Source organism: Patella vulgata, chromosome 2, assembly GCF_932274485.2.
Source record: "Patella vulgata chromosome 2, xgPatVulg1.2, whole genome shotgun sequence".
In the NCBI taxonomy this organism is placed as follows: Eukaryota; Metazoa; Mollusca; class Gastropoda; family Patellidae; genus Patella; species Patella vulgata.
The window spans coordinates 76,367,988-76,383,340 of NC_065880.2; the positions used below are offsets into that span (position 1 = coordinate 76,367,988).

Below are 15,353 nucleotides of genomic sequence, written 5' to 3' on the forward strand. Positions count from 1 at the left end.
AAATGAATAATTTGAAAATTTCATTCAAATTACTCTATTGCAAGCGAAGATATTAGCCTTTGAAGGTTTGACAGACGTGTGCAATAATTTCAACCACCGTACTGGTTGATCGAAGCTATGTCTCGGTCCTCCATATTTGATTAAATCAAAGTATCGCTGAACCATTCTAATCTATTTAATATCGGAGAAATCTGATGCCATCGAGAGTTGATTAAGGCCTGGATCAGTTAATTAATGTCTAATTAATACTTTAGAAAACATTTCAGGCCTAAAGAAAGACCTGCAATAGGCAGATTTAGCTCTTGCATAATGCATGTTTAAGAAAATTCGAAATTAATAGAAATATTGTCGAGAATCATACAATTTCAATGTTAGCTATGTTAAAAAAGAACCACTTTTTAAGAAAACGTGACCCTTCCAGTCAGGAGTTTTAAACTATTTTGATTTTCTCGTAATTATGAGCTAACTAAATTTTCTGTTTTTCAACAATGGTCTTCCGTAATGAATAGCATGGTATTGAAGGACAGTATTGGTGCAAACCACTAATACATATTTGATAGAAATGCTTAAACACATTCCAAATATAATATTCACACACAGATCTTTGGTATGGTTCATCCGTAACAAAGATTTGAAGATTTGGGAGTTATCCTTACTGTTGAAGTCAAGGGCGATAACATATACACAGTCGATTTTCACCTCAAGGATAATTCCGTTGAAGCAGAAAAGTTGTTACTAGTATATGAGACCGTGAGAGGATATCTGATCGAAGCAAACTATTCATAAAAAGAATTGATTGCAAGGATACACTGAAAAAAAACTTGTGTGTGAAAATTATTCTACACATGTTATGTGTTGTTTTGCATTGCATTAACACAAACTTGTGTTCTTGTTAATGCATTAACACAAATCTTGTGTTTTTTTCCATATAATTAACACAAGTAATGTGTACCCTCAACAAATATATTTTTTTTTTAAATTTGAACTCCATACAAAGTCTTAATCCGGGGGTCCACAAGTAAGAGAAAGGTATTTTTTACTCAGACAATATAGCCAGACAGACTTGAATGCTAATTGGTGTTAAGATGTCTGTAGTTAAAATAAAGTTGGGCCCAATAAACTGGTAGATCAAAGGCCTGTTGAGCGCTCATGCCCGGTGTGATTTTAAAATTGACTCCAAATGCGTTGACAAGAAAATAAGTAAAACTGTTATTGAATGTGATTGGTTGATAAAATCAACGTACTATAGGCTACATTTTGTCTGCGATATCATCTCGGTGGAAGCGGACATTAAATGAAGTGATTTCACACAATTAATTTAACATTTAACAACGTGCTGAAATGATTTTGGAGCAGTGATATGTTTGACAAATGTAAGCTAATGGTCACATAGAATACAAGACCGCAGGTTTGTGAATATTTATATAAAAAAAATAATACCATGTATGTAATTTAGCATCGATATTGTTTCTCTGTATAATATTAGTATTTCGTTTCCTTAAAAAAAACTCCAACAATTTAAACCGGAAGTTCATGTTTATAATATGGCGCGGTCAGGAAAAAAATTTCGGCATGTTATTATCAAATCTGTTCAATTTTTCTGAAATCATGCTTAATTAACATTAGTTGTTCGGAGCTACGATGTTGTTCAAATACTTACATTACAGAATCACATTATGATTAAAGCAGAAACGGCTCGACTTGAACCAGCAGGTAAGAATCTGTTTTGAAATTATATCTTGGGAGGTTGGATTGGCGTTGGAGACCCGATTGGCGGCCATTTTGATTCTTGTTTCATGATTTTTTTTATATTATAACAATTTTGCCACTAGTAGACATAAACGCGGGCACAGACTAGAAAAAAATCTTTTTACACTTTTGTGATAGTTGAATTGTAATCTAACTTATGTTTAAAAAAACAACCTTAAATCTAATAAGCAGACGGAAGATATGGACGAACAACAAGAAGAAGTTATGGAGGTCCCAACAACTGAACCTATGGAAGTAGAAGAATCGTTTACAGCCGAAACCCGATACGATGTGCCAGTTCCAGTCATGGAGTCCTCCATCTCAGACGATGCCGACGTTAGTGTCTTCTGCGACGAAGAACCCGTAGTGGTGTATACGCAGGTAGAAGCTGGTACCTCCCGTGGCAAGTCCAAGTTGTTTGACAACCAAGGGTTTAGTTATACAATTAAGGTAGGGTGATTTATTTTACCTAGTTAACTACCTTGTATAGAAATGTATTTCAGCTACAAAATGTAAAGATAATTAACTCTAGTTAACCTAGTTAACTCTATAATAATAAATGAATTTAATATATTTTAGACAGAGAAGAAAACTACGATTTGGAGGTGTTCCAAAAGAAGCGGACCAACACGATGTCCGGCAACAGTAATCCAAGATGGTGATACATACCAACCAGGCTTAAAGAACCATCTTCACCCAGCAGAACCCGGTATACAGACGGCTACCAAGATAAAAGTTACAGTAGGTTTAAAAATTATATATCAATTAAATTAAAAATTTATATATGTGTGTAAATAAATAAAATATAAATAAACCAATAATATATTTGTAGTTTAATATGTTTTATCTTATCATTACAGGCAAAGCATGAAGCCAAAGGAAATGTTTTTACCAAGTCATGTTCCTCAATAGCGGAGAGAGTTTTATCCAGTGTCGGTTCTGCAGAAGAACCCATTCATAGCAGACCACCCATGGCAGCACTTGTAAGGTCGCTACAAAGAACCCGACAGACTCTGCGACCAAAAGATCCCACTGACGTGTCGTCAAGCGTAAGTACTCATGCAATTAAATACCCATGTATATAAGAATTTATTAACATGTAATTAAATGTACAATTTTATTTATTTATTAACATGTAATTAAATGTACTTTTTTATTTATTTTTTGTTTTAGCTTGACGAAGATTTCATCGATCATAGTGCACCGGGATTTTATCAAAAAAGAGTAAAAGTTGGGGAAAGGCGCCATCACATTTTTTGTACTGATAGACAGATGCAACTACTCGCAGGCGCAAAAACTATGATATATGGATGCAACTTTTCGGGTGGTGAACAAGCCATGGTCTCAGCTGTTTTCCATCCACGCCTTCATTAAGACTGGAGAGACCACCCGACAGTTACCATTGGTGTTTTGTGTAATGTCGGGTAAAAGCCAAGACGACTATTATAAGGTAAATAGCACTTACTGATTGAATTACTATTAATAGTAAAAAAGGACTCTTATTTGGGACCTTGAAATTGTCACAAATGGGTCGCACTAACAGCGACATTTGTTTCAGGCATATTTGTTTCATCGGTGACACGTCTGGTGTCATGTGAATGCAACGACAACAGCCTGGTTGATTGATTTGTTGATTGGAGTTCAGATGTCTACATTAAAATCGACCACTTTCAGGTTGCCGTATTCACGGCCAGGCAAGACCGACTTGAAATTTCTAGAAATTTTTCTGGGGGAGACAGGCCCCAACAAATCCCCCGACGGTGCGTTTCACGACTTTGGCGCAAGACGGTGACCTTGAAGAGACGTCGAAAACCATTTAATAGACATAGTAAAAGTCATATCTTACGAGATTATCGCTGGTCTTGTCAGAAAATGCTATTTTATATATGACCAGTTTGTGTTTGAAAAATTTAAAAAGAAATTATTTATTCTCCCACCATTAAAGCACACTAATTACGAAATATCGCTCTCAGAAACTTCATGGTTCCTTTTGCAATTTGTTTGGGGTAAGACGTTATATAAATAATATCAATCTGTCTACCACAAAAATTTAACAGATACAAATGCATGTTATTCCACAGGTAGACAGACAGACAGGGCCTCCTTTGAAGGGACTCAGTGAAGGGAACGCGGTTGGTTTAGGGTTTGTCTGACCCCTTTGAATATTTGCGTCTCATCTCCAATGAAAACAATCATGTTGCTCTCATGCTGTTCTCAACCAGAATCAAACATATATCGTACCCGAGATTTGTTAGCATGTTCCACACAACCCAACATTTATCGGCACCGGGATTAAGGGTGTATATCTTTGTTTCTAACGCTTATTGGGAATACGCCACGGAAACTACAATAAAAACTTATTTACAAAAACATTCTAAAGAGTGAAAACTGACATATTTCAAGCTTTACTGTATTTAAAGAAATAATTTAAATCAGCCGGCTGAAACCCCGTCTCCGCTATTTGTTCAGTCATTCTTTAGGTATAGTGCCAGTTTCCACCGACAATGATATTGCAAACAAGTGTCCAATCTATAAAACCATACATTCCTACAAAATGTTTCTTTAGTCAAGTGAAACAATAAATTCATAACTATGCGAGGGTGTGGTGAGTAAATTCGTGGTAACAAGTCTGAAAAGGCTAATGTGACATAGAACAAGGTCACATTGATATTGACAAATACGTAAGACGATATGAACATCAACTAAAAAGATATGTAATGTGATTCAGCTACAAGGTGATATATGCATATATGCAGCATAGATAATTAAAACTTCTATTCAAGTTAAACCAACTGTATCTATTTATTTAAGTCTTACGTCGAGCTGAATACATTTTATGATTTATTGTCATCTATTGGTGGTTAACAGTGTGTAACTAAAAACTAAAATTGGATCTTATTATTGCCAATGATATAATGTACATGTAATAGCAAGTGTATATATATTTTTTGTTCAGTCTGTACACAGTAACATATATGAGAACCATATTATTATCATTTCTACCCAAGGCTCCCTGTGCCTTATAGTTAGCAGTGATACAAGGCAATTACCAATTTTCCATGTTCTTGGCCTGAAGAAATAAAATAATAAAAGTCAAGTTTTTATTATTATGCAAGTGGAAAAATACAATTATTCATAGTATGATTTGAATAAATACAACTGATTTGAAGTTGGAATTATTATTTGTCTAAGATGACTGGGCATTTACAAATTGAAATAGCTACTCTTCATCAAGAAAATACATGAATATTTTTCCCAATTCACCTGGATTTTATTGTAGGTCTTTGTACGTGAAATAGCTTTATTTAACGTCCGCTACCACCGAAGTGATATTGCAGAAAATTAACAAATTCGGATTCCCTTTTAAAGGAAATTGACTGCACTATCGCTGGATTGTATTATATAGGTCATGTCAGTTTTTTTCAAAATGGCGCCCAGAACACAAAACAAACATTGCAATTCAAGGCGGACTGGTGTCGAGGCTGTATCCTAAGAATGATTTTTTGAATATTTAATCACACAGAAACACAAGTATGCACATGCAGTTATGATATAATATTAAATTAGCTTACCTCAAATACCTCGAAATATACTGTTTGGTCAGTTTGTCCGCCCGCCATATTTCTATTAGTCACACATCCTTCGGCCAATTAAAATGGACGTATAATATGTTTTAACCGAAACGAAAAATTTGCGTTATAAATAGTAAATGAGCTTGATTGACCGACCACTGCATGTTTTTTCGTGAAACGGTATAACTGCAATCAACACACGGCCGCCATTCTCGATGATTGACAACTCACGTTTGTCCTCATCCACCAAAGAACCGTTAGGTTTTTTTGAACATACTGTAATAACATTGGGATTATCAGTTAATCAGCTTTAATTATCCCGCTTTGTTCGTTGCCATTTCTTATATTTTCCACAAAAAAACTTTGCCTTGTACGCACTAATTTATCAATTGGTATTGCCATCTACGACAAGCATGTCAACGTGCAGCTCACGGATTATCGTTAACAATTTCTAGGGGCTTGTAAAAAAAGATTGCATGTCGTGTAAATATTTATTTTGTTTTTTGTGTAGGTCATTTTCAAATAAATTCATCAGCATATTATTCGTTTTAAATAAATATAAAACTTTTATGAGAAACGATGATTATCAAAGAACCGTAAGTGCAACTAATGTTTTATCGTTTGGTTGAGCCTTTTACTAACCACGTGTTTCATGTTAATAAATATTTTCTTTCGTGTTTTGAATTGGCCTATTTCTAATAAATTATCCCGAGTCCCAAACGTCGTTAACCCGAGTCCCAAACGACGTATACCAAAGTCCCAAACGTCGTATACCCGAGTCCCAAATGTCGTGGTCATATTTTTTTGAGTCCCAAATGACGTGAGTCCCAAATGACATGTAATCCGTTGTTCAACCTCTGTGAGTCTGTGTAATATTTAATATTAGGCCCCATTTTTGCCTGATTCAGTCACAGTTAATAAATAATGGAACTAGAATCAGCCTGTGGAAGTTTCTCTATAGTTTTATTATTTTTTCCAGTCAGTGATGATATGTGACTCTTTCCACCTTCCAGCAATAATTATTGAGAATTTACCAAGGACTCCATTGGCATTGAATCGAAGAAAAACAGGTAAAAATTTCAATTAATTTTTATATTTTCTATTTTTTTTTTACCAATGTCCTACAATGATTAGTGTATGTGAACATACAATCCAAAATAAAGTATTTATATGACACTTACATGCAACAGAGAGAGAGAGAGAGAGAGAGAAATGACATAAACAAGGCCTTACATGTACTTGTATTTGAAGAATCAAGTAGTCCATGCTGTGCCTATATGCATACCGGTAATCAACTACGACGAGGATTAGCCTACTTCCGTTTCCACCCTTTCCCTGCACACTGTCTCATTCTACATGTATTAAAAATTGGTATGTTACTGTAATATTAATTATGCACGAACCTACATGTAGAGTTGTTGCAAGATGGGTCCTTATATCTACTTAGCCTACAGACGCTAGGTCGTTTCGGGAAAAAGGACAGGTAAGGTTAAATTTAATATGAATAATTCGCTTGCGGGTATGGGTATTTAGCAAAAGGAGGAAACAAAAGGACCCCGAGATTAGAGAAGGTATGCTTCAATTTAATATGAATAATTCGCTTGGCGTAGGGGTACATGTATTTAGAAAACGGAGGAAACCGAATGACCAAGCGAAAAAACTCAAGAGATTGGACAGGCGACTCTACTCCTTGATTGAAACCATGCCACTTAACACAATGACAGACCCTGTGATTTCATGCGCAGACCATTCCCCCCAGCCCCACCCCATATCGAATAAAAGTATGACTTATTTCAAATATGATATTTACATATAAAGAAAGTAGAGAGACTTCAATCTTACTAGAAAAATACTAGATTACCTGAAATGAAATGGGGTTTAAAGACAACGTCCTGCTGGTCAGCTCCGACTGGTCTAATGCATTGTGCTAAGTGAAAATGTTTGTCTGGGCAGCGACACTATGGCCTACTCTCATACCGAATTCAAACTGCCAAGAGAACTTTTATGTGTACGCCAATGTGTACATTGGATCTCAGGGGAAACCACTCTGCAAAATCAAGATGAGCTTTCTCGGTCAACCCCAAGAGATAACCTGTGGTCTCCATGCTAGTGTGCCAGCACCTAATTTACTCAGTCACCATGGCCGTCTTCTAATTACTGCGACAGTGAAGCCATGTGACAAACAAGGATTATTAAGATAGGCTTTTACGGCTTAGGTAGTTCCTTGGGATTAAAACTTTTGATACATATAGATACATTAGTTTCAATTTCATATCACACAGTTTGTATATATGGTAAGGTAGCTTTAATCGTAAATTACATATCATGTATTTATTTTTTCAGTTTCAATATTGGATGTATATGCAAATCACCCAGAAAAAGATCATGTAATAACAAAAGAAATTATAAAAGAAAAAAATGGAAGAAGAAATGGCTGGAAAAAATGATGATAGAGCAGCTTTTTCTTGGTGGGTAACTATTCAATTCTAATAGAAAAGATTGTTATGCTATTTTGAAATCTAAAATTCAGTTTAGTATAGTAAAACTGTACACGTCATGTATGAGCAGAGACAGAATCTTAGTTATATGTAGATATCACTGTCTCATCTGTGGCAAAGCAAACCAACACATGAAACAAAACAAATGTAATTAAATTAACATTTTTTTAATTAATCAAAACTGTCTAGTCAATTTAAGCCAACTAATACATTGCCAATTTTTTTTTCAGTTACCCACCTCGGAAGATCAAGTTGGAAAGGGCTATTGATATTGTGGAGACGTTTTCTCACAGATCTTGCTTATCAGACAAAGACTAGGTAAGTACCATGCATATTTGCTTTTTAAATCAGGAACTGGTTCTATACACTTGGTGGGGGGGTTGGATGGACGTTAAACCCCATTTCTCTCTTCTCTCTCCTAAATATTGAGATTTTTGTTTACTTTTAAACTGCATATATTCAAGGTATCAGGAGCTTTTTATGGCTCCCGTACAATTTTATAAACATGAAGGACTGTACCTTTTGAATATTAAGCCATCAAATTATTTTATAATTTTGAAAATGAAATGAAATGGGGTTTAACATCCTACTGTTTTTCTCATAAATTGGGCTAATGAAGACGGGCATACGCCATACAGTGTGCTATGAAGGGAATTTTGGCCGTGCAGCGGCGCTACAGTCTACTCTTATATCGAATTCCAATTGCCAAGGAATCTTTTACGTGCACGCCAATGTGTACACGGGACCTCGGTTTTTCGTCCCATCCAAACGACTAGACAGCTGTCCTTGTCAGGTCCTCCGTCCTGTATCACTGACAAGGGGAAAACACGCAAAATGTAAGTAACATATATATTTGTATTTTTAATCAGGAAGTACTTCTATACACTTGCTTGGTAATCTAGTTATTCTTCTTGGGGCAATGCCTAGGACTCTGCTGTTTCAAGTACTTGGCATGCTTGATTTTTGCCAATCACATCCATTGATTTTCTTCAAGTTGCGATAGGCCCTACATGTATGTGTATTTTTACAGTAAATAGCAGTAAAATAATGATGGACAGTATTTTACTTTCAAATAGATTTCAATAGATTTTAAAGGGTAATATCCAATTTGTTGTCAATGGAAATAAAATAAGAATGGGTCCAAAAATAATTAGACATTGCCAAGTAAATAGGTGCTGCCATGATGTAGTAGGGAATCTGGATTTGCAGACAATACATGTATGAAAGGGTGAATAGTTGACCTATTATGAGACTTCAGTCCCAAATCTCAAGACTTTTTTCTGACTTCTAACTCATTTGATTTGAGCATAATAATCTGCCTGGGTCTGTAACTGGACAAGACACAATAAGCATTACGCAAAGTTGAAACCAAATAGAGACTCGGTCTCGATGTGGCAAAATAAATTGTTTATTTAAACGTTGTGAACCATAGAAAGTATTCTTATTGCCTACTTTTTATTTTTTAGGCTGGAACACCATTGAAAGAGTATTTGCTGTATGATAACAACAAGAAAACCCAAGCATCAATTTATTTTATACTTCTGGGAAAGAATGCATTTGACCCAATTTTTAAATATTTATTTTTTGTTATTAATGTTAACTTTTCTTCCAAAACACAATTAGATTTTAATTCTCTTCAGAAATGTATGTATAATATAGCAAGTAAAGTGACATATAAATCACTTAGAATTTGGTCAGAAATCATAAAGTATTTAATAGGCATAGTCTAGAAACCAAATGTAGATCAAATATACCCAGAATTACAAAAAACCTTGACCTACATTAAGTTGACTTTTCCTTGCTTATGAAATGAAATAGGGTTTAATATCCTTTTTTTCTGTGTTCTTAGAGTGATTCTGCCCTACACCCTACTCTTATATAAAATATTGCAACTGTCAAGGGTTCTTTAACGGGAACCCGGGAGGGGGGGGCAATGATTAACACGCACACATTTGATCAGGAAGTCTGTCATTGAGTCAAATAATTCAATTGTCAAGGGTTCTTCTAAGTGAACGCAGTGGGGATGGTTTCGATTCCGGGAATGGGGGAGGGGGTGGTGGATGGCCGAATGGTAAGCACGTGCGTGCGGTATCATACGGCCTGTCATTGAGTCAACTGGCGTGGTTTCGAATCCCCGGTTGTACATGACAAGGAGTAGGGTTGCCTGTCCAATCTTGTGGGTTTTCTCCAGGACCTCCGGTTTCCTCCCACTGCTAAAGACCCCCATGCGCAACGAATTATTTAAATAAAATTAAACCATATGTTAATCCCGAAATGACCTAGTTTGTGTCAAGTGGACGTTAAACCCCATTTCTCTCTCTCTCTCTTTCGATTCCGGGCTTGTACCCAATTATCCCTTGCCATATCCAACACTACTGACAAGTGGGAACTATGCCAGAAAATCCAGTTGAAATTTCTCGGCCAACACCTTATACTCACTGAACCACTGTGGCTTATGAATTGTGATTGTATATAAGTTTTTTGTACATATGATATTTTTTTATTTCAATCCTGTAATCTTGATGCTTTGCTTCTTTTATTTACAAAATATTCATTTTGTTTGGGGTTTTTTTAATGAGGAAAAGGTTTTACATCATTTTATTACTCCTGCAAAATAGTGCATTTTTCTTTTGTTAGTTTTCTGTGTATATTAGTTATTTCTATATGTCTCACAAATCACTTGTAGTGTGATTTTGTAGCACTTTTCAGAAATTGTTTCAATTTAGTGCATAATTAATCTTAGTGCTTGGTTTGGATGTTATTAAATTTAGATATTATTTGAATTATATATTTTGGAGTATGGGGTAGGGATACTGTGTACATATCTTCTTATTCTCAGTTCTTGTTTTGGGGTAAAGAACAATTTATATAGCTATTTTATATTTTGTGATAGGTAAAGTGTGTGGGGTTAAGAACAATTTAAATAGCTATGTTATATTTTGTGATGGGTAAAGTGGGGTGTTTGTGTGTGTGTGTGTGTGTGTGGGGGGGGGGGGGTCATTATATATAACACAATATAATTAGTATTAGAATTCTCTGTTTTTCTGTTAACATTTCAAATATCTATTTAGTTTTGATGTATTAATTTACTTTTTCCTATGATTTTATGAATAAATAATAATCTTACAAAAACAAAAAAATATTTTGTTTCCTTCTTTTATCAAACTTTACAGGTCTAACAGAGCAAAGAGATGGGTCCTACATAAAAAGGTTGCTATACTGTATATAAATTGGGGAAAAACACAACACAAGTTTTTGTGGATGGTTATACACAAGTTTGTATGAAACCACACAAGTTTCAGAAATTTTAACACAAGTTTCAGAAATTTCAACACAAGTTTCAAAAATTTCAACACAAGTATTGTGTAGATTTTCACACAAGTTTGTGTTGTTTCAACATTTAACACAAGTTTTGTGTTGTTTCAACCCAAGTTTGTGTTAAATAGAGACACCTTACTTGTGTTGTTTCAACACAAGTTTTTTTTCAGTGTATCTGTGTTAAAATTATGTTTGGAATGTGTTTAACCAGGTACATCGCTTATGAAGTATTGGCTGACGCCAATGTTGTCCTTTAAAGAAAAAGATTTTGACCCTACCAGTCTGAGCTGTGTTACGGCTTTGGTTATCATTAGTCGGCGCTGTACCCAGAGCTGTCGCTGGAATCTGCGTTGTTTTTGTTCCTTAAAAGCAAGGATGTTATATGAATATCACTGAAATCATTATGTGTATGGCTTATATAAAGTATATTCATATTTTTAGAACTACATTTTATATCTTGTATAGTGAAATGCCTTGAAATTGAGTTTATCGTCCTACTGTGCTGCTCGGAGAGGGTTGGTGAAGACTAGCAGTAGAAAAGTTGTTAGCGTGAGAGGATATCTGTTCGGAGCAAACTATACGTAAAAAAAACTGACTGCAAAGATATCTGTGTTAAAATTATTATTTGGAATGTGTTTAACCCGGTCTCTCAAATATGTAATATTGGCTGACGCCAACATTGTCCTTTAAAGAAAGATAATTTGACCCTACCAGTCTGAGCTGTGTTACGGCTTTGGTTATCTTTAGTCGGCGCTGTACCCTGAGCTGTCACTGGAATCTGCGTTGTTGTTGTTTCTTAAAAATAAGGAAGTTATGAATACCGTTGGAATCACTATGTGTATGGCCTCGATCAAGTATATTCATAATTTTAAAACTACATGTATTACATATATCTTGCATAGTGGAATGCTATAAAATTGAGTTTATCATCTAGCGAAGACTAAAACATACAATTAGACTGTCTGACAAAACTTAAAATAAACAAAACGACAAAATGCAAATGTGAATAGCCTTGTCAACTAGGGATTGTCGAGCACGTACTTAGAGCAGTTGGTACAAATCCCGACCTACCACAAGTTGGCCCAAAGTTTTGTTTCATATCGTATGTTCTATTGCATTATTATTATATGAGACACCACAATTTTATCCGTGCTTAAGGTCCCGAGAGGTCTTCAGCCTACTCTGAATCATGCCCCTCATGAAACAGAAAAAGAACGAACTAATGCATTACACAAACCGCAAATTAACCATTTTAATATCAAACTGAATACCGGTTAAAGCAGAACAATATCTTCTCCATATCGTTGCCGATCCCGAAAGGAATTGAACTGCTATTCCTTTAAGAGATCAACGTTTACAATATTGTTGTTTGCAAGGGATTAAAAATCCCCCAAATCCAAGCTTAAAATTCCTAAAATATCAATCAGCGGCTTAAGTTACTTACAACAGCCCTATATCATAGCTAACAAATTTTGCATGCATTTTAAAGTTACAATTTCATATTTTTAAGTTATATTTAAGTTTGAAGATAGCTATTCCGTGGTGGGGAATAGAAAAACAAGGGAGGTAATTGGGGTAATTATTTCCGGTGTAAATGAGTTTTAAGTGTGAGAATGACACCTATGATCGTATAATAGTGAGTTGTCAACCTATTGAGCAAAAGACATAGAAATAATTATGTTTTGACTCTCTTAGAAAATATGAAATTCTCGCTTTAACGATGATGATGGTAAGCAAGGGTGGTGGTGATAATAAAAGGATAATGATGGTGTTGACGATAACAGTGGACAGTGATGATGATGCTGTAAGCTGTGGTGGTGAATACTAGTCAACAATATTTTGGGATACTATTGTTGTTATTAAAATATGTGGCAATGAAGAAACTTTGAATATTGTTGTATTGCGAGGCGCAATTAAACACAACACAGCGATGATGTTGTAATCTATGACGATAACGACGATGATGGTAATGATGGTGATAATGAATATGACTGTGTTAACAATGATGATAATAATGACAATGACAATTTTAGCGATGATGATGTTTGGACATAACAACAACCGGCATATACTAGTATGAATATAATAGCCAATCAGTGATGATGATGATGATGATGATGATAACAATGATGATGGTTCACCATGACAATATCGGCATAAACATATAAATAGCAGACAGTATGTGATGTTCAATGACGTTAAAGCTGAACTCCGATTACAAGACTACAGAAATAATTAAATAAAACAAGGTAACGCCCTAAACGACCGCCATACTTGTTTTCAATTTGTAGAAGAAACATGGCGATCGCTTAGTTTTGTAACCGGAGTTCAGATTTAACAACGATGTTGCTGTAAACGATGATGATGTAAAAGATGATGATTATAACGATGAAGATGTAAACGACGTTGATGTAAACGATGATGCTATTAACGATGATGATGTAAACGATGGTGCTATGCACGGGAATGTTGTAAACAACGATGATATTGACTAAGAATAGGACAACAATAATCATGGTGGTGATATGATGATGTATGTAATTTCAAACAGACCTGTTTTGTCCGCACTACCTTGAGTTGTCATGGTACCAGTAATCTTCTCTGTTGTGGTTTCTTAGAAAACAATAATAAAGATAATATATCGTTAGATGTATTTGATTCACATTAACAACAATCGGTATAAGTTCTATATATCGAGAGCCACGGTGACTCGTTGCGTATGACCGCGTGGAGAGGGTTCCATGCTAAAAGTGTCCTCGGTGTAGGGTGTGTCTCTCGATGAGGGTGACTGTAGAAATGGAGCCTGTGTCCATTGGGGGCCCCGCTCTAGAAGGGTGTATCAGATTCTCTCTTGTGAAACCTTTTGTATTTCTAGTTTATGCACAAATTTATGCACAATTCATCCAAAACGACTTAAGTCCAGGACTAATTACGGGCCCCAAAACCACGTGAAACATTAGCTTCTTTAGGGACCCACGAGCTTACCTGTCAGCCATTACCTGACTCCCTAACCAAAAGGTTTCGGGATTAACATATGATTCGTTATTTTTAATAGTTGGCTGTGGGATGAAACCTAAGAGATTGACACCCACTAGACACAAACTAGGTTACTTTCAAGGGGGGGGGGGGGGTAGCACGTGCGCGCTGTATCATAAGGTCTGTTATTGAGTCAACTGACGTGGTTTCGATTCCCCGGTTGAACGTGACAAGGAGTAGTGTCGCCTGTTCAACCTCGTGGCTTTTATTAAGGGTTCTCCGGTTTCCTCCCACTGCTAAAGATCCCTACGCGCAAGCGAATTACTGAAATAAAATTGAACCATGTCATAGTCCCGAAATGACCTAGTTTGTGTCGAGTGGGTGGACGTTAAACCCATCCCCCCCCTCTCTCTCTCTCTCTCTCTCTCTCTCTCTCTCTCTCTCATTATTTTCAATAATTCGCTGAGGGATGAAACCGGAGAACCCAAACAAAACTCACGAGGTTGGACAAGCGACCCAACTCCTTTTCAGGTTCAAGTGTGGGAAACCACGCCTCTTGACACAATGACAGATCTAATGATTTGAAGCGTACGTGTTAACCACTAGACCACCCCTCCCCCCGTGGTCCATAATGAGTAAGCATACTCACGTATTATAGGTTCTGATAATGTATGATGTTTATAAACCTACCTTTTTCATTACAGGTGTATTCAATTTTACTATATGCATTAACATTTATATTGCTGCAATTATTAAAACTCCGAACACCCCTGTATTTACATGTACTGCTATTGGCACATATATGTGTTAAATTTAACTTGATATTGTCTGTAAAAGGTAAAAAACAGTCCCCTGGCTCCTCCTTACAGCAGCCAGCGGTTCTACAATTCGAAACTCCGTTGTTATCCTGGCAGCTTTGTTTATAACCATAACTAGCATTGGTTATAGCAATAACCTGGGTTTCTGTACAGTTTAGTTGATGGATTGTACATGGAGAGTCTGTATTAACCATAGTTGAGTGACAAGCACGGCTAATTAACGATGCTGCAATAGATGAAAAAGGGACATGTCTATTCATTTTACTTATTATTTTACTTTTGGAACTATGTAAATGAATAGTAGTAATTACGCGTAACACGGGCAAAGCGAAGAGGACCCAATTACGCGTTTTGTGCCATGGGTTTCGAGTTTCTGCGCACCACTTGAGTTTATGACTAAAGCGGTCATAACTTTTATTGAG

General features: G+C 35.9%; 1 protein-coding gene and 1 long non-coding RNA gene across 7 annotated transcripts in view; one reads left to right on the top strand and one right to left on the bottom strand.

Moving 5' to 3' along the window:
* The window catches only part of LOC126809781 (uncharacterized), a 33,426-nt gene that overhangs the window by 15,195 nt on the left and 2,878 nt on the right, over nt 1-15,353 (bottom strand). For all 3 annotated transcript variants that reach the window (XR_008785988.1, XM_050534551.2, XM_056098645.1), the window contains 4 exons: nt 14,804-15,157; nt 13,691-13,750; nt 11,849-11,932; nt 11,416-11,499 (listed from right to left, as the gene is read on the bottom strand). Coding sequence is in view for 2 of the 3 variants with exons in the window: in XM_050534551.2 (XP_050390508.2) it covers nt 11,416-11,499; nt 11,849-11,932; nt 13,691-13,750; nt 14,804-15,157 (582 nt within the window). In the remaining variant the exon portion in view is untranslated. The remainder of the gene's footprint in view (nt 1-11,415; nt 11,500-11,848; nt 11,933-13,690; nt 13,751-14,803; nt 15,158-15,353) is intronic.
* LOC126809783 (uncharacterized) lies at nt 990-8,147 on the top strand. Of its 4 annotated transcripts, XR_007674947.2 has the most exons (10): nt 990-1,408; nt 1,668-1,713; nt 1,942-2,199; nt 2,329-2,490; nt 2,610-2,798; nt 2,923-3,199; nt 5,833-5,917; nt 6,301-6,391; nt 7,665-7,789; nt 8,050-8,147. It is a non-coding gene; the product is annotated as an uncharacterized LOC126809783 (long non-coding RNA). The 4 variants fall into 4 exon arrangements; XR_008785990.1 differs by lacking the exon at nt 5,833-5,917 and having other exon boundaries at nt 991-1,408; nt 1,939-2,199; XR_008785989.1 differs by lacking the exon at nt 5,833-5,917 and having other exon boundaries at nt 991-1,408.